The sequence below is a fragment of the Fusarium redolens genome, assembly GCF_020744475.1.
Source record: "Fusarium redolens strain MPI-CAGE-AT-0023 chromosome Unknown BKA55scaffold_28, whole genome shotgun sequence".
In the NCBI taxonomy this organism is placed as follows: Eukaryota; Fungi; Ascomycota; class Sordariomycetes; order Hypocreales; family Nectriaceae; genus Fusarium; species Fusarium redolens.
In genome coordinates, this window is record NW_025763691.1 from 300,723 (window position 1) to 324,697 (window position 23,975).

Consider the following 23,975-nt stretch of genomic DNA (forward strand, 5'->3'; position numbering starts at 1 on the left):
GATAAGAATCTAAGTAAAACATGTTATAACTAAATTGAGAAGATTGTCTGTTAGACATGACTGCCATTTACCAGTCCCAGAAGCATCTACTCATCGTCGTTAGGGTCGATAACAGTCTTGGTCCACTTGCGAGCCTGGACGCGACGGTTGAAAAGGATATCAATCTCACGGTACGAGCGGCCCTTGAACTCAGGCAGCCAGATCCACGACATGACGAAGCACACAAAGCCCGTGCCAGCCCAGACATAACCACATTTTCCGCCAAGATTAGCTTCCTACAGTAAAGCATTAGTTTCCTCACGACAAAGATAGAGCAGGATATACATACCTTGGGGTTGAGCATGTAGCTCGACAGGAAGATGCACGGAATATTAACCAGGTAGTAACTAGCACGGCCGATACCTGTTGTAAGAGGCCTGAGACGGATGGCTGATGTCTCGCCGATGATGGCATATGAAACAGGAGCCGGGCCAAGGGTAAAGAGAACAGACACGATAAGGCCCAATGAGGCCTGGGCCAACGAGGATGCATTGCTCTTCTCAACAGTACCTGCGATACCCAAGGCGAGAAGGAACAAGACGTTGATAAATGAACCCCAGACGTAGATGGTGCGTCGACCGATGTAGGTAGTCAGAATCCAGGAGAACATAACAAAGATCATCTGAAGAGCAGAAGTGATAAGTCCGAGGGCAAAAGCAGTGTTTGTGGTCATACCGGCCTCTATTAAATGCGTTAATATACGTCATGTCCAGCAGATGCAGAGCGGGGATACTCACGCTCAAAGAAATATGTCGCCTGGTTGGCAATCAGATTACCAGTCAAGTTCTGGGCAGCATATACACCGCACACAATAAGGGTTCGGTAGCGGTCGGTACCCTTGAATAGCTCGAGATAGCTAGGTTCCTTCTCAGACTTTTCAAGCTCGATGGTTCGACGCATCATAGCAACGGACTCCTCATGGTTCTTCACCACAGTGCTGCGACCAAGGCGGGAGATAGCCTTGACGGCATCTTCGTATCGACCGCGACGGGTGAGCCACCATGGAGATTCAGGGGCCAGGAAGATCAGGATGGCAAGGGGAGTTGGGAACATCCACTGCAGAGCGATGGGAACCCTACAAGTCATACCTTGTCAGACTGAATCCTCGTTTGTAAGGCAGGGTAGTAGTACGTACCTGTACGCTGCTTTCTCCTCGAGCCCATTGTAGTGGTAAGCCACGCCGTTAACGATGATAGAACCGATAGCCCAGAACATCTGAAGCATCTGGGTTGCAGGGGCACGCAGTCTCATGGGGACAATTTCACTGCAATACGCAGGGGCGTTGGCAATAAAGATACCCCATGGAATGCCCTCGAGGACCTGGGCCGCTACCATAACAGACAGCGAATTGGCAAAGTAGAAGACGAAGATAAAGGCGTTGAGGAGCATAAGGCCGCCTATAGTGGCCCAGCGGTAACCAATGCGGCTAGTAATCGGGCCAGCGATAGTGACGCCAATAAGGGCGCCGACAGGACCGCAGCACTGGAGGGCAGACTGCCAAGGACCCGTGATGACATACTTGTCGACATTTGCGCTGTAGACGCCGTAATCCTGTGCGAACTTGGGCAGGGCGATGAAGTTTCCCATTAGGAAGACGCAGTACGACTCCATGATCTGATTCGTGCAGCGTCAGCAGAGAAAGTCAACGGCCAGGGTTCAACTTACAATGGTGCACGACATGATGAAAGCCCAGAGGGTAGCCATGGGGTAGGCACGCACGGCCTCGAGGACGCCCATGTTGAACTCGGCATTTTCAGCCTCGATGGCATCGCCTTTGAATTGGGCGATTTCAGCCTTGTGATCGAGATCTGCCTGATGGTTGACGGTGTGCTTCTGGGTCTCAATCTCGGCTGCGGAGACTGGCTCCTCTTTTTCAGAGACACCCATGTTGGCTGTTGATACAACAATGAGAGTAGGAGGGAATAAAGGAGATGAGAGAGTTGTTTATGCGAGGGAGAGAAGGCCGGAAGTAGGTCGGCCATGGACTCATTATATGCTGATCTGCAGCTTCTTCCCAAGCAAGCACGAGAAAGCAAGCACGAGAAATCCAACCCGAGATTTCATTCATGAGTGTGACAAGGAGATAAAACCTCGTCTTAGACGCGCCTATGGGAGCTTGGCATCGCGGATAAAACGGTGGTTCCTCGGCCGTACTATCTGTACTTCTCCAGACTCGATCCTAGCGCCATGAGGGGACGGAGTTAATGGGGTCAATAATGGGGTATTGGGGGTTGACTCCACGGGGTCGAGAATCCGTTTGGGGCTAAGTGTCATGAGTGCTGATGAACAAGCGCGACTAGATATGCGCTAATGTTAGACGCACCTATCAGCACTCAGCTTTTGCTTCTCCAGGTTGCATTCTAGCGCCATTGGGGTATTTTCCACGGCACGTTAGCCGGAGACCTTGAGCTCGTCATTGAGCTATCGCTGCATCGCGTGTGTATTCCCGAGCTCTGCCGTATTCCGGGACTAGAGCCTTGGCAAGATGTCTCCCAGCACCCTCTTGTTATGACTAAATAGCCCTGCTTGCATTATGTGTTGTTTGCGTTTTTGTAAATTTAGGCCTCCCAAAGCTTATCCCATTACGATAATTCGCGATATGCATTCCGGTGCGCTTAGACCTGTTGTCAAAGCTCAGGTGTCACTTGATGTATATGAACAAGATTACTTGAAAGATAATGGAGACTCCTCTCAACACCTTGCCAAGGGACACATCTACTACGTAGCTAGTCTCCAAGATCGAAACCGGCCAACAACCAAGGGATAGCTCAATGTCTTAGAGCTGCAAGATACCCCATATTGAGGATATCCTTCTCTCGCTTGAACCGGATGTTTAGGTACTTACCGACGGACAGTTGTGGTTCGAGAAGAACGCGAAAGCGCGCCAATTACTTGGGGTCGCGCATATATAAAGTTCAAACTAACAAGCTAATAGTTCCTGAGGGCAACCGCACTAATAAATCCCCAGGTCAAAATCTGCAGCATCCATACTTAGTTAGCCGCACATATCGGCTTTTCGATTCCACGAGGGCTTGGCGCAGATCATCGCAGAATGGAACGAGTTTCTGCGGCCCGTGATCTTTCCCCACGGGGGATCTTCAGTCGAGTTTATAGCTACCCCGGCTTAATGCATCAAGCAATTTTTCGTATACCATAAGTGAAATAAAAACGGCCCGATTGTAGTGCAGTAAGTAGAAGCACTACCCTTGGACAGTTTAGTGGTAAACATAAACAAATGGCCTGAGTCTCCCGTGACAATGCACGGTACTTACCGACGTAACCCTGGATATAGAGATTTGAAGTATATAAATATGAACCTTAGGAAGCCTTGAAACCCCATTAAATAGCCCTTTCGCCAAGTCTCCTCTGGATATACCTCTTCTGTCCCTTTGACAACCTAACTTGTTCATCTCTTCAATGAAGTCTCTCCCTTCAATCCTGGCGGTAGCCGCCATACCCTCCCTGGCTTTTGGCCAATCCTTCCAGTCCACCCCCGTTATGGGTTGGAACTCATACAATCAATTCTCATGCAGTCCCAACAACAAGAGCATCGCCGCCACCATTGAAGCTCTCTCCAGTCGCGGTTTTGTCGACGCTGGCTACAAGTTCTTTCAGATTGATTGCGGCTGGGCCTCTCGCGATACGAAGCGAGACCCTAACACGGGAGCATTGAAGGTTGATTCTAATGCCTTCCCCGACGGGCTGAAGCCTCTGAGCGACTTGGCAAGATCCAAAGGCATGAAGTGGACCATGTATTCCGACGCTGGTGTACGCATGTGTGATCCTCAAGATCCATCCCCCGTGCTGGGATCCTTGGGCCACGAAGCTGTCGACGCCGCGTTTTTCAAATCGTTGAATACAGAGTACTTGAAATGTCAGTACATCATATGCGAAAACAATAGCATCCTACTAACCAGGATATTGTCTAGATGACAACTGCTACGCTGATAGTGCCAACAACAACGCCCCCAAGGATCCACGAACAGACTTTGTCACTCGTTTCGGCACAATGTGGACCGAATTACAGAAAGTCGGTATTCCCGGAATGCTCATTTGTCAATGGGGTGTTCCATACTCTTCATCCAGCGGCCTCGAAGGTCCCGCGGAATGGACTCAGGACATATCCACCTCTTTCCGCCTCTCAGACGACATCGCCCAAGGCTGGAGCAACGTATACCGCATCTCCAATCAAGCCATCCATATCGCACACAGAAACCTCTCCGGGCCCGGCCACATTGCCGACGCTGACCTTCTCGAGGTTGGTAACTCTGGCATGACATTCGACGAGCAGGCCACGCATTTCGCTCTATGGGCCATGCTCAAGTCTGCTCTCATGATCTCGACAAACATCACGGCGCTGTCGGATCAGACTGTGGCTGTTCTTCAGAACAAAGACTTGATCGCCATAAATCAGGATGCAGCTGTCAAGCCTATCAGCTTGGTGCAGCGATGGACTGGCGATCGAGACTTGTGGGCGGGACCACTTGTAAACGGAGATGTTGCAGTTCTCTACGTCGACCTAAGCAATAAGGCTCGATCCCTCAGCCTCCAGCTGTCTGATCTCGGGATCCAGTCAGCCGACGTCAAGGATCTGTGGACGGGCAAAACTTCTACTGGAGCTTCATCTTTCTCTAAGCAAGTGAATGGCCACGGCTCTGTCGCATTGCGTCTCTCAAACATCAAGAGAGTTAGTAGCACAGCCAATTATAAGTACACGTCTCTTTCCACCGGTTCGTTGTCCTCAGGTGCCAAAACTGCTTCTTGCTCTGGCTGCACCTCCTCGACCAAGGTCGGCAACCTCGGGGGCAGCTCCAACGGTCAGGTTGTCCTCTCAAACATCCGCACATCCAAGGCTACACAAAACGTTCTCTTCGATTATATCAACGGCGATGTGGGTTTCGGTGGTAGTACCAACGAGCGCCTGGCTTCCATCAAGGTCAACGGCGGTACTGCGCAGACCGTGAGCTTTCCCCTGTCAGGTTATAACTGGGACAAGGATGTCTACAAGGGCTATGCCGTCGAGCTTTCCGGTTTCAACACCAATGGGCCAAACACTATTACCATTTCGGGCGTCAATGGTGGCTGGGCACCTGATTTTGACAGACTGGCTGTTATTTCCTAGAGCCTTTATTCCGTCGAAACTCATGAGATCTATCAAGGCTTGTAGAGCTACCCTGGTTAGGTAGAATCCTCCCTTGAGGTATAAAGAAATAAATTAAGCTATTAAAATACTAAAACCTAAAAGATTCTACCTGAAAACAATATCTCAGATGTCTTAAGTCTGGATTTATAGCCATTAAAAGTTTGAATAATTAAACCCTTACTATAGTCCCAAATCTGTACGCCATCGCTTGCAGAAGCAACTATTACTCGCCCCAACTTGGGTGAAAACGATAGTGATCGCACATAGGATGGAAACCCTGGAATTATACTCGGGGGTTGCGGAGATCCGGTATCGTACACGAGAAGTCCTCCCTCTGATAGGATGAAGATGAGCCTTGAGTCAGATGAGAACATGACGGCCCTCGCTGGAGACTCAGCTGTATGGAGGATTTCGATAATATCCCCCGAAGAAATGTCCCAGATGAGGACTTTGTTTTCATGCGACGTCGTTACAAGAAATTGCCAATTTGGTGAGATGGCCACTTTGCCTGAGCCGTACCAGCCCTGAAACACAGTTGGCTCTTGCTGGGTTTTGAGATCATACAAATACGCCGTGCCATCGGCTGATAAAAAGGCGGCAGTTTCGGAGTCCGGCGAAACGGCCAAGTCGTGATTCCAACGGTAGGGCTCTTGAGCGATTTTCCTTTCTCGTAGCGAAACATTAAAACACTCCTTGATGGCTTCCCCGGTATTTTGTTTTATCAATTTGCCCATGGGATCCTGATGAGCTTGCTTCGATGTCTCCGATGAATAATACTGCATGCTTCCTTGGCCAATATCGCAGACGTAGATACCGTGCCAATTGCCACCTACAAGCCTTGACGAGTCGTTCAGGAACCTGAGGGCTTTGGGAGCTTCTCGCAACGCAGCCTTGGATTCCAGGTATGATTGCTTAGTGATCTCATACCAGCCAAGAAAACATCTTGTAGTCCCGTTTTCGACATTCCAAACACGAATTCCCCAATGGATCTTATTGTACTCAACAGTCGCCAGAAGACCAAAGTCAGACGATATTGTTGCGCAGGCCAAAGTGTAGTCCGAATGGAAAGGCCGACCAACCACGTTGGTTAATTTGCCGGTACCGACTGCCCATATCGTGGCAGATCCATTAGTTGAGATAACCGCGAGTTTCTGTGAATCTGGCGAGAAAATCGCATCGTGTATGCTGTTGGTTTTAATCTGTAGGAAGTGCATGGCAGATTCTGTTTGTAAATCCCAAATAATTACAGTTCGATGATAGGCTGTGTGTTTCATGGATGAGGGCTTCGGACAGATAGAAGCAACTTTGGTTCCGTCGCCTGAAATACTTGTAAACACAGCAAGACTAGCATGCATTCGGATAGTGTCGACCCGAATGGCATTTCGAATGTCCAAAGTGCGCACCGTTCCATCTAGGTTTGTCATGGCAAGTTGAGATGTGTTGGAAGATAACGATGTCGTGCAAAGGGTCCAAGTAGGACTCCAATCTCGCCCTGATAGTGTGACAATTAGCTCGGGGGGCTCGGTAAGCCTCCATAGCTCGAAGGTGCCATATTCACGACCTAGTAGTAAGCGGGTTCCACACGACAAGAAGTCCAAAGACCCGACGATACCGTTTCTGTATGTAATGTCGTGATGGAATCTGTTGGTCAATTGTGGTTCGGTGTGCCAAATGCGGACAATTTCACCTGCCGCAAACGCGATGGTATCCGAGAACTTAGCAGAGGCCTGAACGAGGGTATCTCCTACTGAAACCCTTTGTCTGAGCTTGTAGTCATCTGTATTATCCCAAGCACAGAGGTAACCACCAGCGCAAAGTGAAAGAATGCGCCCTTCCCTCGTGAATGAAGACCAGGTCACTGGTCCCTTGTGACCCGAAATAAAGCTTTTGAGCTTTTTGACGACATATCCAGTTGAAAGTTTGACAAGAATGAGTGACTTATCGTTAAGGGCGCAGGCGATGAGCTGACTATTGTTCGAGAAAGCAACGTGTCGTGGTCTAGATTGTAGTGTTGAAATAGTGTGGAACACGAGCCCAGTCCTCAGCTCAGCGACTTGAAGCTCTCCGTGGTCCGTCGCCAGGGCGGCGTAGCATGAATCCGGGCTTATAGCTAGGCAGGTGATACTGTGAGAGCTATCAAGTCGTTTCGTTTTGACCGGCTGATTAAGCTCATCAAAACAACCAAGATCCTTGCCTGTTGCAACAAATAACCTTCGTGAATCGGGCAAGAACTCGACACAATGTACTTTCTCCTTGAAAGCCTTCACTGGCTGCAACGGACTTGATTGCAAATGGACCCGTCCGGTCTCAAGTAAAATCTCGTTCAATTGTAAATATTGATCATTGATCACAGGTTCTGCGACATCAACGCTGTTGTTATCCGCAACAGACTCAAGCCTAGGAGGCTCATCCATAAACACCTGAGAATGTTCAGACGTCAAGGTAATTGGAACTGGGGCTGAAAGAAAGCCCAGTTCGGTCTGCGTTTCAACAAGTGAAGAAACTTTAACCGAGACCTCAGTTGCTGGATTGGAAAGGCTTTTATCACCAATGATCCGTTGGCTAGGAAGTGGTTTACGCCTGACCGGCGGCTGGAATGTCATATTCTGCGACACCCCCACCACCCGTGACACTGAGTTCGCCACAACCGGGTTTGTGTTTTCTGCGAACTCAGACGTGGTCCAACTTCGGTACTCTCTTTCAGAAACTGGACCATTCGAAAGACTGAGTATCATCGTTAGTGTTACTAGAACTTGACAATGTCAAAAGATGATCCTACCTTTCAGTAGGAGGTTGAAGGGGAAAGACCAAGGACCTAGTCTTAAGATCTACTGATGCTTCGACCCAGGGGTGTGACAGGCCCGCGTGAGAGGTGATACGGTCAGTGGCTTTGGCAGTCATGGCTTGTTGAATAAAATCAAGCATATCTAGACTCAGCCCTGAACCCTTTGACTGGGGAAGTGGAAATGGTATCCTACCCAAATAGAAGCCCATTAGGTGCTCGAGTGATCGAAATGTCGCCTTGCCTGATGCCATCCGAACAAGAGTCTCCCCCATGCTCCAAAGATCGGCAGCAACCCATACATCATGGGGAATAGACGGTGGACCACTCATGGCACCACTTTCCCGATAGTGCAGTATTTCTATAACGTCCGGCGCCATAAACCCAGGAGTTCCACCTGCAACACTGGGCATCTGCGTAACACTGGCTCTTTTACTTAATCCAAAGTCACTGAGTTTAATCCACCAGGCAGAAGGAGGGCAAGATTTGATTAATATATTCTGTCATGGTTGTCAAAGGTCAATTCATCTATGCTGAATGTTATGTTTGACTCACAGCAGGTTTCAGGTCTCGATGTGCAAATCCTTCCTCATGCAAAATGCTGAGCGCATAGAGAATTTGTCGGGTGATTTGTCGAACCTCATCCTCAGGAAGAAGCGATGTCCGATTCATATAGGACTGCAAGTCCCCTAGAGGGAAATACTCAAGTGATATGAAAAGGTCCTCTGGCCCCCGATACCAGCCAAATGATTTCACAAAGTAAGTCATGAACTAGCCATATGGGCCTTATATCAGTAACTATCACAGACACAGTCCAGCTACCGGCATACCTTTTTTTGAGAGAATTTGGCTACAGCCTCCAACTCCCGAGAATACGACATGGCATCAGCATCTTGCCTCGAAGATATTACCTTGACCGCACGCGATTGCGGTGTGTCTTCTGCATGTCCCTGGACACATTCTTCAAGGCAGACGTATGAGAACCCGCCTTGGCCAATTGTTTTGACTCTCTTCCAAACTTCTCGCCGTGCGGGGGCAAGAGAGTGAGGAGCTTCAAGAAACTCATGTATAGTGTAGGGAGTTTCAAATCGAGTCCGTAGTTCTGTATCCCTTACTAGCTCCGGAAGCTGCAATTGGTCCATGGGGGCGACGGGCAGCATGATGAGACTAATTGTTACTAGGGTTGGTGAACAGCGAAGCTTTTGAGTCTGTTAGAAATAGCGGGACAGAGACAATGTGTTGATTTGGTAGGCTGCTAGAGTTTATTAATAAATCGCGCAACCGTAAGCGGTAGCTGAAACACCAACAACCAACAGCAAATTATTCGACTGCTGACTGGTTGAATTCCGAGATAACAGCCCCTATAGTGGGTCTGCAAAATTTCCATTATTTGCTTAAGTAATGTTGTTCTGTGCCGTCCCTTTTCTTTATTCTTTTCGTGACACGCTCCGTGTGCAATAAAACTACCAATAAGTCACAAGTTGTACAGTTGAGGCCTTCTGTTAAAGCAGCATCTTAGCGTCGCTCTTAGGTTGCACCGGCTATTTAGGAAGTGGAGCTATCCCCAAAAGCAGCATGTCCGGGCCCGAACTGGGTCTGGCCATTTGGGCAGCTGTCGATCTTGGATTAAAGTACGCTAGGTCCCTAAATTTCCTATTTACTAACTGTATATTTAAAGCTAACGCCTGGTTTAATAGGTGGGGGAATAAACTTATTGTGCTGTGCCATTCGATTAAAAATGCCCCCAAGGAACTTACTGAAAGAGTCATCCGAGTTGAAACCTGTTCGGTGCGTATCAGCCAGCAGATGGAACATACCAGGCACGTAGTTGCCGCCATGGAGCCAGCACACCAAGAACTACATCTTCATACCTTGGAGGTAGTATCGGGCCGGTTACAGGCTGTTTACCAAGAATTATCAGCTTTCTCCCGGCTCTTGAAACCGATCAGCTCCACAAGCGACGACAAAACAAAGACTTCTCAACGATCATTGGCAATGAACAGAACCCTGTACGCTCTGAAGAAGAAAGGAATAGATGAATCAATAAGCGAGCTGGAGAAATGGCAGTCAACATTTGACATATCGTGGCTGCTGATCCTGAAAACGGCGGAACAGGGCATGAGTACTACCAACGAGACCGAGGCAACAATGCAATCGCCGTCCAATGTCCCAGGAAAACTAACCGGAAGGCCTCTCTTCATGGCTGAGACGGGGAGAGCTGTGTTTCTTCGCCCAGAGGGAGTTGATATGTCGAGTGCTTGTAAAATTGCGTATTGCGAGTCGCAGTTCCTAACAAGAGGTTCAGAAGGTCTCGTTCTCGACTCACTAGTATGTTCTCAACCCTCGACAGCTAGTCGATCCTTGGCAACGAAAGATGTAAAGAGCCTCGCTCAGAAACTTCACGCATATGAAGGGCCAGGCTTTGGGCTATTCAAATGCAAAGGAGTTCTGAAACAAGGTTCTGGAGAGTTGAACACGAACCAGCTGAATTTTACGTTCGTCTTCCAGGTCCCAAGGCATCTCCAGGAACCGCGCAGCATGCGTGATTTTCTATTGAGCCAGGAACGCCCACACTCCCTTTCTGATATTATTCGGATAGGCCGGGAACTTGCCAAGGCAGTCAGCTATGTACATCTTCTCGATTTCGTGCATAAAAACATCCGTCCAGAGTCCATACTTCTTCCACGACATACAGAAACAAACGAGTTAGTTGCATATTTGGTAGGCTTCCAGAAGTTCAGAAAGGATGGAGGCATGACAAGTCGACTTGGAACTTCAGATTGGGAACAGTCTTTGTACTGCCATCCGAGGAGATATGGCAAGAAGCCAGAAGACGCTTATATCATGCAGCACGATATCTACAGTCTTGGGGTCTGTTTGCTGGAAATTGGCCTCTGGGAATCCTTCATTACATATACGGAGACGGGCCAGGTAATCCCGTCGGCATTGATAGAGAGCTATCTGTCCTCCGATGCGATCTCAGGAATCGAGACTCTGAAGAACCGTCTGGTAACGCTAGCACGAACCAAACTGCCCGGACGAACCGGAAGTAAATACGCCGAAATTGTAGAGACATGCTTGACATGTCTTGATGAGGGTAATGCCGACTTTGGAGATGAATCTGAGTTCTTGGACACAGATGGCATCTTAGTAGGTGTCCGATATATTGAAAAGGTGAGCAAACCAGTATTATATGCATTCTTGAAACTAATAGAATTTAGGTAGTCACTAAGCTAGATTTATTAAATATATAGTTTAAAACTTAAATCTAATAATATGCCCTTTAAATTGTTGTTTTTTAAGAGAAGTTATATCTTAGGTCATCTTGGTAATGTTGAGATATCTAGCATTAATAGGTTTCCCAATTTTCTTCCTGGGTGGCAAATTATTCATCAACCTCAGGGACTCCTTATAAAACGGCATACCTAGGATCGGCCATTTAAATAGCTGAGTGTGATGAAGAATCTAACTTATCTGCGGGATGATCCCGCAAATGCTGCTGGCAGTAGGTAAGGCTCCGTCGAGAGCAGCGCCAGAAAAGAGGCCCCCGCTTATGTCAATACTCGCAGATGCAATGGATAGGTGAGAGGCCGATTCGGAGTACAAGAGTATTACAACTAGAGGCAGTTGAAGTGCGGCTGAAGAAAGAATGTAGTTCTGTTTCCTGAACAGTGTGACTTGCTCACGCGCTAGGCGATTCAGGTTCTATGTAAAAGGACAACGTAAATGAAAGGGTCGTACTATGATGATTTTGGGGCGCTGCAATGGATCAAGTGACATCACTGTACACAACAGTCAGTGTTGTAAGTGGGATTGTCAAAGTCGATGCTACAGATATCACACAAGGCGTATATGATGTGGGGATCTTTTGACTATAAAATCAGTAAACCTCAGATCATTGCCTTGAGAAGGTTCAAGAGATAAAAGATTGCCCCTATTTCGTTCTAAGAAGGAAAGTTGACAGTACTGTAAGTAGGACACCTATAGGCGAATGGAGGTTACAAAGCAAAACTTAGATACAATTCACATGATATACCCGTTGAAGCAAATTGATCACACCTTTTGGCTTGAGACCGGATGAGTGAGCGAGTAACAAGGCATGCTGCAAGGTTCCCGCCATCGACCTCTTAATAATTTTTCTTGCTGTTACATGATATCGGCAAAATAGACTGTCATGTGCCTTCCAACGGGTTGATTAAGAGCAATCGTGAAGACAAAGGAATCAATTGGCAAACCTTTAGAAGTGCATTCAGAGATGTCGCTATGTTTCGAAGGGGTTGTGACAAGAAGCTTGCCATCTGGATCTTCCAGCAGGCGGGTCTCATTTGATCGTCGCAGCTACCCTCGAATAAGGATATGACTTGTTAAGCTGTGGCGCGCTTGAATTGGCAATCATACGTGATATCAATATAATGTACTCCTGTATCCTTGACTGACAGTTGCTGGGATACTTCTGATGCTTTTGGTGGGGAATTTGTTGTATTAGTTGAGTAAAGCATCGTCACCGTTGCCGCCATGGATAGGCAAAGAACTGTGGGCTCAGGGGGAACCTAAGCCGCTGATGGGTAGGCATGAGCTTCTCCGACAGCAAGATGATTATCGGGGCATAGTTCGCGACCGAGCATTTCTAATAATGCATTAGTAAAGGGGTTTAGCTCACAGCCTGAGGACCATCATCATCATCACTGTTGTTTATCCGTTTGTTCTCATCTCTCGATTCTCTTCGCCTAAGTCAACAGTATCTTCAACATACCCGGCTCAATTCGAACTCCCCCGTCTCTCCCAGCATCACCTATCCATTGGCCCTTTATCAGCAATATATTTCCATAACTTCTACATTAGGTCTACTCCTTCAAGATAGCTAAACAGGGCATCCCATCGCAAAGAGCGTTAAGTCCCTGAAATTAATGCCCTTATTTCCAATAAGGACAACAAGTCCTTGACCGTTAATGACACTCCTGTCCTCCGTTTCGGTATACAAGAGGATTGGCGATATCACCTATTCAAGGCCATTTTCAACCTGTCTTCAGAGACTCAACTATCCGTCCGTATTTACCCCACAAACTAAGAATCCCAGCACCAACTCGGAGATAGGGAAGGGGAGTGCGCGGCGCGACATCAACGATCCTTCGTTATAGCGTCCTTTACTGCTTCGGAAAATGGAGTTTTGCCTCGTCGTCTTCAAAGACAAACTGGTTGCCGAGCTATAGGTCTAGAGAGGGAATGCAACTTCTACTTTAGCAAATTGCAGGATATCAAGGTGGCTTTGGAACTAATGGAGTAAACCACGATCAGGAGCCGCTCGTCGGATGACGAGCTTGACGATCTGTCGCTTGCGGCATTGCTGTTAGGGGCATCGGCGACTTCCATCGTCGCCAAAATGGCCAATAAGTTGTCGAGTCTTAGTTCGATCACTAAGCCATTAGCGGTGTTGCTATAAAACAAATCCGAAGCTCTCCACCTCTGACTCGACTTCCTGCAGAGGTCTTTACAACTGTCAATTCTCTCATCTCTGTTACACATAGACCCTCAGTCGGTTGATATGTCAAAACGGCGATAGTCGTCTGTTCTCCGATTTCTCTTTATGTCTCTGTAGTACTTCCGTGATTTACATATCATCTATTCATAGCTCAAGTATATAAACACACAAAATAGGCAATCTTATAATTATCTACAATAGCGACATGATGACCTCATTCAAGCTCACTGAATCAAGGCACGAGCTCTGTGAATTATACATCCCTCATGTGTCGTGATGCAATGCTGCTGTGGCAGTATTGGATGTAAATAACAAAAGACTGGGTGCGTTCGAAACTATAATGGGCTGAGGCCGTTGTAGACGCTATAGAACTTGGAGAAACTTGCAGAGACTGCAGGGAAAACTCGAGAAATACGCTTTTCGTTGTCTCGTTCTTCATGAGGCTAAATGAAATAGTCTCTGCTTAAACCCTTTTGTAGGAAGAGAGATCTGTAATTTAATTAGGCTTGCTTTGAGACAGCGAGTCCAGCTTGAAAGGTCAGCTAAGTGATGGGCCGCTTGAAGTAATAGAGGGGTTATAGAAAGAGAGTATCAGTTTGGTACCTTTGAGAAAAGCTCTTGCCTTGCTGGCGCTGGTCTAAGGGTTTCTACCTCTTGAGACTCCTGGCTGCAACCAGATACCAACTGTTCACCTTGCGCTTCCATTGTCACTTTCGCGGACTCTGATGCTGTGGATCTGATTCTGAGGCACACTGGCAGTAACAATCCGGGTCATTGAGATCCATACGGAAGTTCGGTCACCCTATTTTCTTTCATTTTCAAGTCACATTCACTGGAGCTGAACAAAGAGTTGTTTAAATATCCTCTGTCATTAAAAGCTCAAACTCGGTCGAGACGTAAGACACAGCTGGCGCAGCGAGCGATGATTTACCACCAAAGGGCTAGATACTAAAGATGACATTAAACAGTTGGCAAAGTTTTGTAGCAGGCGTGAAACGACCATTTTATTCAATGTGTCTGAGCATGATAAAACGGATCAGTCAACCTGCCACCACTTGAAACGTTGCAGCGGCCGGTTTTTTCGCCGAGCCCAATGACCCTGTAACTTTGCTAAATTTGGACGTCCTTTCTGGGGGGCTGTGGCAAGTGGCAAGTGCACATGCCTGTTCTTTGCAATTACTCAGCGTTCAGGCCACGTAATAGGTGTTTCCTTGAGAATCTACAGGAAGGCGAGGCGAGGCAGCTTGGGCAGTATGACTAGAGTAGTTAATCTTGGTAGCGAGGCGATGCTACATATCCATTGGTAACTCATATTCCCAGAATCCAAGCAACTGATTAACATGTGTCATTGTTGACTTTGTTGTCAAGCTTATCATCGTCTTCTTTCCACTCAGGGTATCAAGGGTGATGACGGATACCTCTACAGCATTGTCTAACTCAACCTTGATGTGATGGCCCTCTGGGATGAGATTGGGGGAGATAGTAGTGCCAAAACTACCATCAAGGGCGTCGACGGTTTGCTGAATATTGTGTGTGTTTTGATTGTTTCCTCGCTGTCGGCGCTGTATGTGTAGCATAGGGTTTTGGTACTTGATGCATAGACAGGGATGAAGCACCTGGTAGCGGAACATCTCGTCCTCGATATTTCGAAGGTGTTGGATCCCTTGACGATATGTGATACAAAGGTCTTCCCACTCTTGTTGTGCCAGTGATAGATCATGATGAGAGGGCGTTATTGGCCGGCTGTGTAAAGCGGAAGATTCTGTTGAATCTTCAGTCTCTGAATCGATAAGAGACAGTACGTCGTTCATGTCCACTTCTTCACCCTCTCGGATTAGCTTGGTCGGTCTAGCAGGACGAGACTTCTTACCCTCAAAGTCCGAAGTGAATGGGGTCTTGATTCCTCCATCACAAGAGATGCTTGATGTCTCACTGTAGTGATCACAGGTAAGATAAGTCATAGTGTCACTGAAAAGCTGGGGCCAATTGATAAAAACGCTGTGATGTTCAGTGCTGTAGACACATATGCCTCATGATAACGCGTCACTGAGTTCCAACCTCTTCAAAAGGCAAAACCTGTCTTCTTATGCTATTCTTTCCAGAATCCAGAGCGGGGTAAATAAACTATAAGTCCACAAGCTTTACCAAATAGAGAATATAACGGCCACAAGCTAACGGCGCTATGATGTGTAACGGCGGATAATAAAACAAACTTTGTAGCCACAAACTTAACGTCTTCTGCAACAGGCTAGTTCGCACCGCTTGAAATAACGCGTGTTTGCTAATCCTTTCTGGTCACAAGTAAACTTTGTGGCCGCATGTGGATACTCCTGAGGCAGACTTTTGGGCGGTGAAAGACTGAACAAGTTACTATTGAAGCGATTGCGGAACTCATATATATTGCTACCGGCTACATCTTTGCTTGGTTGTTGAAAAACTCTGTCGTCAACCTAGTGTGGTGCTCTCTGTTTAAAGCCCAAACGCTCAACTGCTATTACAATCTTTGGAGAGGACGCAAAAGCGATCGCGCGTATTATCAGCATCTGGCATCAACATGAATGATGGCAGCCCCGAAAAGCACCAAAGAGAAGCCAGCGTGCAAGACTGCCACTACGCCCTGCGCCTCCGAGATCTGTATTTCCCGTTAGACGCAGCGCGCGAATAAGTTATAACACGAAACAAGCTTTCACATGAGCTGGATGTAGAAGCTACTCCACGCGCAAAAGAGTCAACTCTCGGGACCATGTCCATAAATTATACTCAAAGTCTCTTAAATCATCACAATATTTGACCCTCCTTCACTGCCAAGTTCTCGCTCCTCCGCCTCGTCTGTCTCACCAGTCCACTGAGGAAACTGGCTGCCTTGCGCAACGTAGGTGCTGTATACCATCATATTAAAGACCCAACTGTACTTCTTGGCGATGCTGGTGATGCTCTCTATCAAGATCTGGCTTATATCAGATATCCTGCCATTATCTGTCCGGAAATCCAAGCGGCAACTCATAGCAAGATTCGTATACACGACCTGCACAAAAACCACAACGACCCTTAAGATTGCGATGGGTTACTACGCGAATTTTCCGACATTCAGATCATTCAACAGTTGAGGCGATGCAGTGGAGAAGTTTTATTCAGAGTTGAGCTGTGCCTTGGGGGAACTATTATAGACCCCGTGAAGGGAGGGTGACCTTGTCTTTCTACGAAATAACATAAGGCGAGAGATTTCACTTGGTGCTCAGAGCGTGAGCAGAGTCTCATCATGCGAGCTCATCCCCAGGACTATAACTCTCCGCTCTTGGCCTCAAGCCATCATTGCATGGCCCAAGTCTATCCTCCTCCATGTAATCCTCAACGTAGTATAGCTGCGGGCCATCAGACTCAACAATCTCTGTTTGTGCATCCACTTCCTTCTTCCACAAGATCTCCAACTCCCTTTTAAGCCCCTCAAGCTCACTTTCAAGCTCCTTGACTTTCTTCTCAACCTCGTGACGCAATAGGATGATGGCCCATGCGTCCTTCGCTGCTTTGCGAGCAGAGAGTATCTGGGCAGCCTGGAAGTCACGGGCTTCGGCAACGTCAAGCCCGCGACGTGCCGCGCGTTCCTCCTCGGTAGTGGCTAGGATCCAGTTGTCGATAAAGGAGGGATCTAAGGCGGTAAGGGAGCAGGTGCTGGTGGATTGTTTGGTGCACAGTTTCTTGGAATTGGATGTGCTGCTGAGCTGGGAACCAGAGCGCTTGTGCGACGGTGTGCTAGATCGTGAAGACATGTTTTTTGTTGGGAAATTTGGCTGGGTTGAGTTGTTAGTCTTTATGGAGAGGCAATGGATAGCTATATGTAAATAACTGACCAAATTGAGCCAACTGTGAATACCAGAAAGGAAATGCAAAGCAAATGCCAAAGATCCTTTGTGGATGCTGACAGGTGCGTACTGTGTTGCGTGCGGTGGTGATAGTCGTGTTTGAACTGACAGTTGCAGGAATGAAAAAGAGAGAGAAGAGAGGGAAACGAAAGGCTCAGTCAACGTGGAATGATAGATCATGTCAATTCAGTAATATTTGCTCTTGGTCTATTGACTGCATGGAGGTTAATATATATTCTCCAAATTGTCTGGATGGTGCTGAGGGTGAAGTGGGTACTCTCTGCAAGAATGAAAATAACTTGCCGTCATAACTCAGGATGTTGGATGATGGCTCACGAGATAACAGGCCTAATTAGAAAGAGTAATGGTTGAAAAACACGACAGAAATCTCAAGCTGCAGTATGCTATCGTTGATTGCTTGTAACTGTTTGCATCGTATTGAGTGTTGGGGAAATGGCCTTGGAAAGAGGACGACAGCATTTAAATGCTGTATCGATGATCCCTGGTATGAACGGATGTAGTTGCAATACAAAACTCAGCTTTTTTGCTAGTTCGGCTACATGCTTTAGGAGATCAAGAGTCCTTTGGCTCAGCCTATCGGATCCCACCTACGCACTCCGCTGAGAGGTTGCATGAAGTAATACGCCACATCACAGTCATCATATCGATGTGGCTTGCAGGCGCATTCCACCCCCCTGAATATCATTGCAGCACGGGATGGTTATGCCCAGGTGAGCGCCATACTTCCAAGTTCAGTAATAGCTCTCGTTGAAAAGTCCACAAGTTGGCATCGGCTTGTGTTCCCAAGGATGATCTCAACCGCTATGACAACAAGAACCAACCGCAATTGAGAAAATGCGGCGCTTTCATTTGATGTACTATGCGCCATTGCAAGAGACGAACTGGGTCTTACACTGTAAGTACTGTCAATCGATCACTGTGGAATCTCAATTGAAACAGAGGACAAGGCTGAGCAGGGAGAACCGAGTTATCGTAGCTATCCAAGCAAAGACTTTCTAGTTACTCACAGGCTTGATTTATCATCATCATAGTAACAGTGCTTTACTTGTTATTGACAGTTCACTTGAGATCAGAGATTGTTTGTCAAGCCAATAAGCGCGCACACCAATCGAGATCTTTTGTGCAGCCCCGCCGGACTCTAGCACCATCGCTCACTAAGCCCACTGTAGATCACCTACTGTAATTCAATCACCCCGCGTCACCATGTGCATCACAGCGAATATCACTCCAGGCAACTCGTTTCTCTATGAGAAATAACCAGTACTTATTATTTTTTATTAATTACTTTAAAATTATTTTTAAGGATTTATTTAAAAGAATCCTAATTTTTAAATATATTTTAAATATCTTAGTCCTAGGCTTCTTTGTTATTTTTAAAAAAGTCTCTTAAAATAGTTTTAACTTAGATTTTAATATCTCTTTAAATAAGACTTATAATATATAAGAGTTTCTTTATAAGTATATTTAGCTTATTTTTATATAAGTAGAAATAAGCCTTTATTTAAATTGGGAATAAAATTATATTAATAGCTTATTTTTTAAAAGGTTTTAGCTTAAGTAATTTAAGTACTTCTTTAAAATTATATTTATTACTTTCTATTAATATATTAATAATAAGGTATATATTTACCTAGGCTTATAAATTATAAATAATACTATAAGGTTATTAAATTTTAGCTCTTATTTTTATAATATAAGGAGATAATTTTATATAATAAGATATAAATTTAATATTAATATTATTAAATTTCTTACTAATATAAAAATATTATATAATTTATATAATATAAAAACTAAATACAAGATATTAATATATAATAATTATAATTTTTTAAAGAATAAATTAGTTTATATTAGGTTTATATTAATAAATATATAAGGTAAAAACTAAATAAGTAATTTAATATTTTATCTTCTTATAATTAAGTAATATATATTAGGCTTATTAATATAAAGTAGTTTTATTAATAGCTAGTAAGCTAAGGTTTATAAAAATATTAATAAATATAATTTATATATTAAGGTAATTATATAAGAAATAATAAGTCCTTTAGGTAAATTATTCTTAGAATATTATATTTTTAAGCTATTATATTTTTACTTTTATTATTTTAATATAATTAAAGTATTAATTAGTTAATATAAGTTAGGTAAATCCTTTTAAAGCTAGTGCCTTATATAGGCTTTTATAAGATATATATAATATAAATACCAAGGTTATAATAATTACTAAGAAATCCTAGGTAATTATACTCTTAATTATAATTACCTATAAAGAATTATAATTATAATTATAATCCCTTTATTAGGATTATAACTTTAATTACAATTAACTAAAATTACCTTTAGTATATAAATTATACTTATTAATACTTTTATAGATATTAATTTACTAGCTATTAATAAAACTTCTTTATATTAATTAAGCCTAATATATATTAAATCTACTATTAAGAGATATAATACATTATTTTACTTAGTATTATGCCTTATATTATCTGTAAATATAAACTTAGTATAAATTAGTTTACTTATTTAGAAACCTAACCATAATATATAAATAAATTATTATTAAAGTTCTTTAATTTATAATATATATATTACTTGTACTACTTATTATTTACTTAATATATTAAAGCCTTATTTTAATTAAATATAATATAAATACTTAAAATAGTAAATTAAAATAGCCTACTTCTAATAATTTAGTATATAAGTAAATTATAAAATTTATAAATAATATACTTTAGCTTACTATTATACTTATTATAATCCTGCTTATTTAAACCTTTCTTCTTATTATAGCTTAATCTTACCTTTGCTATTTTATTATACCTCTATAATATATTAATAATATCTTTTATAGCTTAGTATTATAAAGGGGTTATTTTAATTATATCTTATATTTTTATATAATAATTATCCTCTCTTATAAACTAACTATTAATATAATATATTTACTAGTAATATTATATAAAAAGTTATTTTATAATCTATAAATAAGAGGTAAAAAATAACTTATTTTTAAAGTTACAAAATTTATTAGCTTTTATATTACTTATAGTATTATTATTATAATAGAAATTACTTAGCCTTTTTATATATTATTTTATTATTTTATAATTATATAAGTTATTAATATATAGCTTATATATATTTCTAAGTATATTCTTAGCTATATTAAAAATATATTAAAAATTTATATTTATATTACTTATATTACTTTCTTCTACTTTATTATTATTATTATTATTATTATTATTATTATTATTATTATTATTATTATTATTATTATTATTATTATTATCCTTACTAAGAAGTAATATATATATTAATATACTTTTAATATTATAAAGATGTTATAAGTATATTAAGAACCTAATATAAATAAGCTATAGCACCTAATTAGCCTATAATACCTTAATATCTTATATACTCTTAGCCTCTTTATTTACGTTATATAAGGCCTAAATAATATTAGCCTTTAAGTCTTTAAATAGCTTTCCCTCCTCTTATAATATAAATATTATAGCTAGGCCTAACTTAACTAGTACTCTTTTTATTATTAGCAGAATTAGGTCTTTTCTAATTATAAAATAGTTAATAAGGCCCTTAGCTATAAAGCATATCTTTAGCTTATATGCGCTCTAGAGAGGCATAGTATTTATATACTCTAAGGACTTTTTACTAAGGGCTAATATATAATTATATATCTTATTTATTTACTTTAAGGTTAATCTTATAAAAAACTTATTTATAGAGTTAAAATATAATTAAAAATAAAAAAAAACAACTTTCTATTTAACTTATATCTTAACTTAGTTTAATTTTAAAATATTTAATTTTTCCCTTTATAAATAAAAATATCTAGAAATAATAAAACTAAAACCTGTATAATTATTTTACTAAAATAGGCACTATATCTAGATTATAAATAGTTAAGTAATTACTAATCTTATATCTAGAGATTATATAATAAAATAACTTAAAAGCTTTAAGATAGATATTATCTTAAAAGCCCTTAAAAATAATAAGGCCTAGTATTTAAGAAATAATTCTAATTAAAAGATAATACTTATTAAATAAACATAAGTTATAATTCTAAAATCCTTTTATTAAAGCTTTATAAGCCAACCTAGTTATATAATATATAAAATTAAAATAGCTATAAAAGGATTTTACTTCTAGCTAAATTATTAACTTATAAAAAATAAATATTAAAATTTAATACCTAATATTATTAATAAAGCTATTACTTAGGTTATTTATATCCTTAGTAGTAATAAAATTACTATTCTTAATCCATTTCTACTATAAATTTAATACTTTAAAGCTAGTATATAATATATCCTAATTTTAGTTATAAGTTACTAATCTAATAGAATTTATATTTTATTAATTATATTATTAAATCTAGTTATATTATATCTTAGATAATTAATATTATATCTCTAGATACTCTGGCTATAGCCTAAATAAGAGTATTTTATTAATTATATATAATATTAGTAATATCTAAGGGTAGTACCTAGCCCTAGATATAAAGATCTATAATAGGTTAATAACTTTAATAGAGTTATAGAAATTTAACTTTTTAATAAGTATGCTAAGATATTATTTAGTAACTATAAATATAGCCTCTTTATATAATAATAAAGTCTATAGCATAACTAGATCCTAGGTTAGATATATAATAATATTAAAAGCTTATATAAAAGTAAGGTATTTATTCTTCTTATATTAATTAAGGAAAAAGAACTTGCTCTTAGACTAATAAGGAATCTTAGCTATTTTATAATAAAACCTAGTATAAAATAGATAATGGTAAAATGTTTTAAAAGACTTTAGCTATATCTCTTAGAAAGATATTAGATAATATAAAACATATAGTTATTTAATACCCTTACTTTATTATAGTTTATAATAATTATTATTTAACTTCTATAAAAGAAGATATTCTAGATAGTAAGTATTATATTAATATATTAGATAGTAATTATCTTAATACCCCTTCTAGGTAACCCTCTTAAAAAATATAATATAGTAAATATAAGCATATTAAGATTTATACCTATATGAAGATATATTATATAAGTATTAATTTACTAGTTTATACCTTAAATAAAAGGTTTACTATAAAAGCTTAAAGACTTATTATATTTACTAACTACTCTTATATATCTACTAGCCTATTTTTAGCATCTTTTATAAAAGACTATATAGCTATTTAGTAAGTAATATTATCTTATATTTTATTTCTATTAATATTTACTTTTAGTCCTAGTATTATCTTATTTACTTTCTTTTATATAAGCTTAATAGCTTTTAAATTAGTTGTATAAAATTTAAAAAGCTTAAACTTTTTATATTTAATTATAAATAATTACCTATTTAAATAATAAGGAAAGTCCCTAAAATAAGTTTTCTCTTAATAATTAATTTAGTAAAAGCTTTAAATTTAATAATTTCCTTAAATAGGGTATAATAGCCTTAGATTAAGTATTTTTTATAAATTATATTTAGGCAGTTAGGCTATAATAAAGAATAATTATAATATAGCTACTTATAGGCTAGCTATAAATTAGCAGGGTATGTTTAAGAAATAAGAGCTAGCTAACTTAAACTAGTCCTACTAATTTAAATACAAAATTATATACTGGATTAAAGGTAAGAGTATATTATTAAATACCTATAATAATAATATATTAAACAATAACTATAGATAATATATTTTTAGTGAGGTCTTAATATATCTAAAATATTATTAAGAGTTAAAATACGGCCTTAGATTATAATAGCTAATAGCTAATTAAAAGATAAAAGCTTGCTCCTTTATACTTTAATATATAATTATTTTTTACTTCCTTATCCTTTTTAAAGTTAATTTTTTTATTTATTCTTTTATTAAAATATTTATTTATATTTATATTTTTAAGATTAAAAGTAACTTTATAATTATTATACTAGTCCTTTATACAGGGTTTATTGTCTTCGCTATCTAAGCTATTATTAATATAATTATCTCCTTCTAATTATAATTCTTTAACTAAATATAATATATATTATATTAATTTACCTTATTAAATCCTAGATATAAGTTATATAATTCTTAATATTATAGTAATAAATATAAGAAAATATAAAATATTAAATAAATAAATCTTTTTTATATTACTAAATATCTCTTATATAATAATTGGGTTTTCTAAATAGGTAAACTAGTCTATATTAGGTTTATGTTTACAGATTATATAAGGTATAATACTAAGTATTTATAAAGTATTATATCTCTTAATAATTAAGTAATATATATTAGGCTTATTAATATAAAGATACTTTATTAATAGCTAGTAAGCTAAGTTCTATAAAAGTGCTAATAAATATATTCTTATATACTAAATATAGCCTAATAGCTTAATAAGGAATAATAGTAATCTAAAGGTTAGATTTCTAGGGATTATTAGTAATTTATAGTAATTTAGTCTTAAAGCATTATAATTTAAGTAATTTAATAGAAGAGGATTATTACTAAAAGAAGTAATCCTTTTATAATAAGTAGAAATTATAAGGGGTATATAATATAGCTATATAGGCTATAATATAATCTCTCCCCTTTATTAGGTCTTGCCTTTAAGGCTTATATATCTCCTT

General features: G+C 40.5%; 6 protein-coding genes across 6 annotated transcripts; 2 read left to right on the forward strand and 4 right to left on the reverse strand.

Annotated features, from left to right (window-relative positions):
- Window positions 1-86: 86 nt before the first annotated feature.
- BKA55DRAFT_528273 (general substrate transporter) lies at window positions 87-1,926 on the reverse strand (the record flags this gene model as incomplete). The annotated part of the gene is made up of 5 exons (XM_046188987.1): window positions 87-275; window positions 329-720; window positions 777-1,114; window positions 1,175-1,653; window positions 1,705-1,926. 5 exons carry the CDS (start codon window positions 1,924-1,926, stop codon window positions 87-89), a joined length of 1,620 nt encoding a protein of 539 aa, XP_046042072.1.
- A 1,468-nt stretch (window positions 1,927-3,394) lies between these two features.
- BKA55DRAFT_627374 (glycoside hydrolase superfamily) lies at window positions 3,395-5,261 on the forward strand. The gene is made up of 2 exons (XM_046196876.1): window positions 3,395-3,913; window positions 3,969-5,261. The coding sequence occupies exons 1-2, from the start codon at window positions 3,457-3,459 to the stop codon at window positions 5,159-5,161; spliced, it is 1,650 nt and encodes a 549-aa protein (XP_046042073.1). The 5' UTR covers window positions 3,395-3,456; the 3' UTR covers window positions 5,162-5,261.
- BKA55DRAFT_217125 (uncharacterized protein) lies at window positions 5,220-9,213 on the reverse strand. Its single transcript, XM_046185206.1, has 4 exons — window positions 8,795-9,213; window positions 8,520-8,735; window positions 7,962-8,464; window positions 5,220-7,906 (listed from the first exon to the last, which is right to left on the reverse strand). Exons 1-4 carry the CDS (start codon window positions 9,122-9,124, stop codon window positions 5,278-5,280), a joined length of 3,678 nt encoding a protein of 1,225 aa, XP_046042074.1. The 5' UTR covers window positions 9,125-9,213; the 3' UTR covers window positions 5,220-5,277.
- Window positions 9,214-9,406: 193 nt separating this feature from the next.
- BKA55DRAFT_743952 (uncharacterized protein) lies at window positions 9,407-11,246 on the forward strand. Its single transcript, XM_046201575.1, has 3 exons — window positions 9,407-9,595; window positions 9,662-11,138; window positions 11,186-11,246. The coding sequence occupies exons 1-3, from the start codon at window positions 9,540-9,542 to the stop codon at window positions 11,216-11,218; spliced, it is 1,566 nt and encodes a 521-aa protein (XP_046042075.1). The 5' UTR covers window positions 9,407-9,539; the 3' UTR covers window positions 11,219-11,246.
- A 3,486-nt stretch (window positions 11,247-14,732) lies between these two features.
- BKA55DRAFT_528068 (uncharacterized protein) lies at window positions 14,733-15,404 on the reverse strand (the record flags this gene model as incomplete). The annotated part of the gene is made up of 2 exons (XM_046188967.1): window positions 14,733-15,262; window positions 15,314-15,404. The coding sequence occupies 2 exons, from the start codon at window positions 15,402-15,404 to the stop codon at window positions 14,733-14,735; spliced, it is 621 nt and encodes a 206-aa protein (XP_046042076.1).
- Window positions 15,405-16,584: 1,180 nt separating this feature from the next.
- On the reverse strand, window positions 16,585-17,817 carry BKA55DRAFT_217145 (uncharacterized protein). Its single transcript, XM_046185207.1, has 2 exons — window positions 17,292-17,817; window positions 16,585-17,231 (listed from the first exon to the last, which is right to left on the reverse strand). Exons 1-2 carry the CDS (start codon window positions 17,481-17,483, stop codon window positions 16,701-16,703), a joined length of 723 nt encoding a protein of 240 aa, XP_046042077.1. The 5' UTR covers window positions 17,484-17,817; the 3' UTR covers window positions 16,585-16,700.
- Window positions 17,818-23,975: the final 6,158 nt, after the last annotated feature.

What these genes read in the sequence shown, in the direction of transcription:
- BKA55DRAFT_627374 (XM_046196876.1), top strand. Translation starts at nt 3,457, where the DNA reads ATGAAGTCTCTCCCTTCAATCCTGGCGGTAGCCGCCATACCCTCCCTG. An exon ending in GAATACAGAGTACTTGAAAT is followed by an intron (nt 3,914 to 3,968) that starts GTCAGTACATCA and finishes GATATTGTCTAG; the next exon opens with ATGACAACTGCTACGCTGAT.
- BKA55DRAFT_217125 (XM_046185206.1), bottom strand. Translation starts at nt 9,124, where the DNA reads ATGCTGCCCGTCGCCCCCATGGACCAATTGCAGCTTCCGGAGCTAGTA. An exon ending in CCAAATTCTCTCAAAAAAAG is followed by an intron (nt 8,736 to 8,794) that starts GTATGCCGGTAG and finishes CCATATGGCTAG; the next exon opens with TTCATGACTTACTTTGTGAA. An exon ending in CTTCAACCTCCTACTGAAAG is followed by an intron (nt 7,907 to 7,961) that starts GTAGGATCATCT and finishes GATGATACTCAG; the next exon opens with TCTTTCGAATGGTCCAGTTT.
- BKA55DRAFT_743952 (XM_046201575.1), top strand. Translation starts at nt 9,540, where the DNA reads ATGTCCGGGCCCGAACTGGGTCTGGCCATTTGGGCAGCTGTCGATCTT. An exon ending in GCTGTCGATCTTGGATTAAA is followed by an intron (nt 9,596 to 9,661) that starts GTACGCTAGGTC and finishes CTGGTTTAATAG; the next exon opens with GTGGGGGAATAAACTTATTG. An exon ending in GTGTCCGATATATTGAAAAG is followed by an intron (nt 11,139 to 11,185) that starts GTGAGCAAACCA and finishes AATAGAATTTAG; the next exon opens with GTAGTCACTAAGCTAGATTT.
- BKA55DRAFT_217145 (XM_046185207.1), bottom strand. Translation starts at nt 17,483, where the DNA reads ATGATCTATCATTCCACGTTGACTGAGCCTTTCGTTTCCCTCTCTTCT. An exon ending in TTCACAGTTGGCTCAATTTG is followed by an intron (nt 17,232 to 17,291) that starts GTCAGTTATTTA and finishes AACTCAACCCAG; the next exon opens with CCAAATTTCCCAACAAAAAA.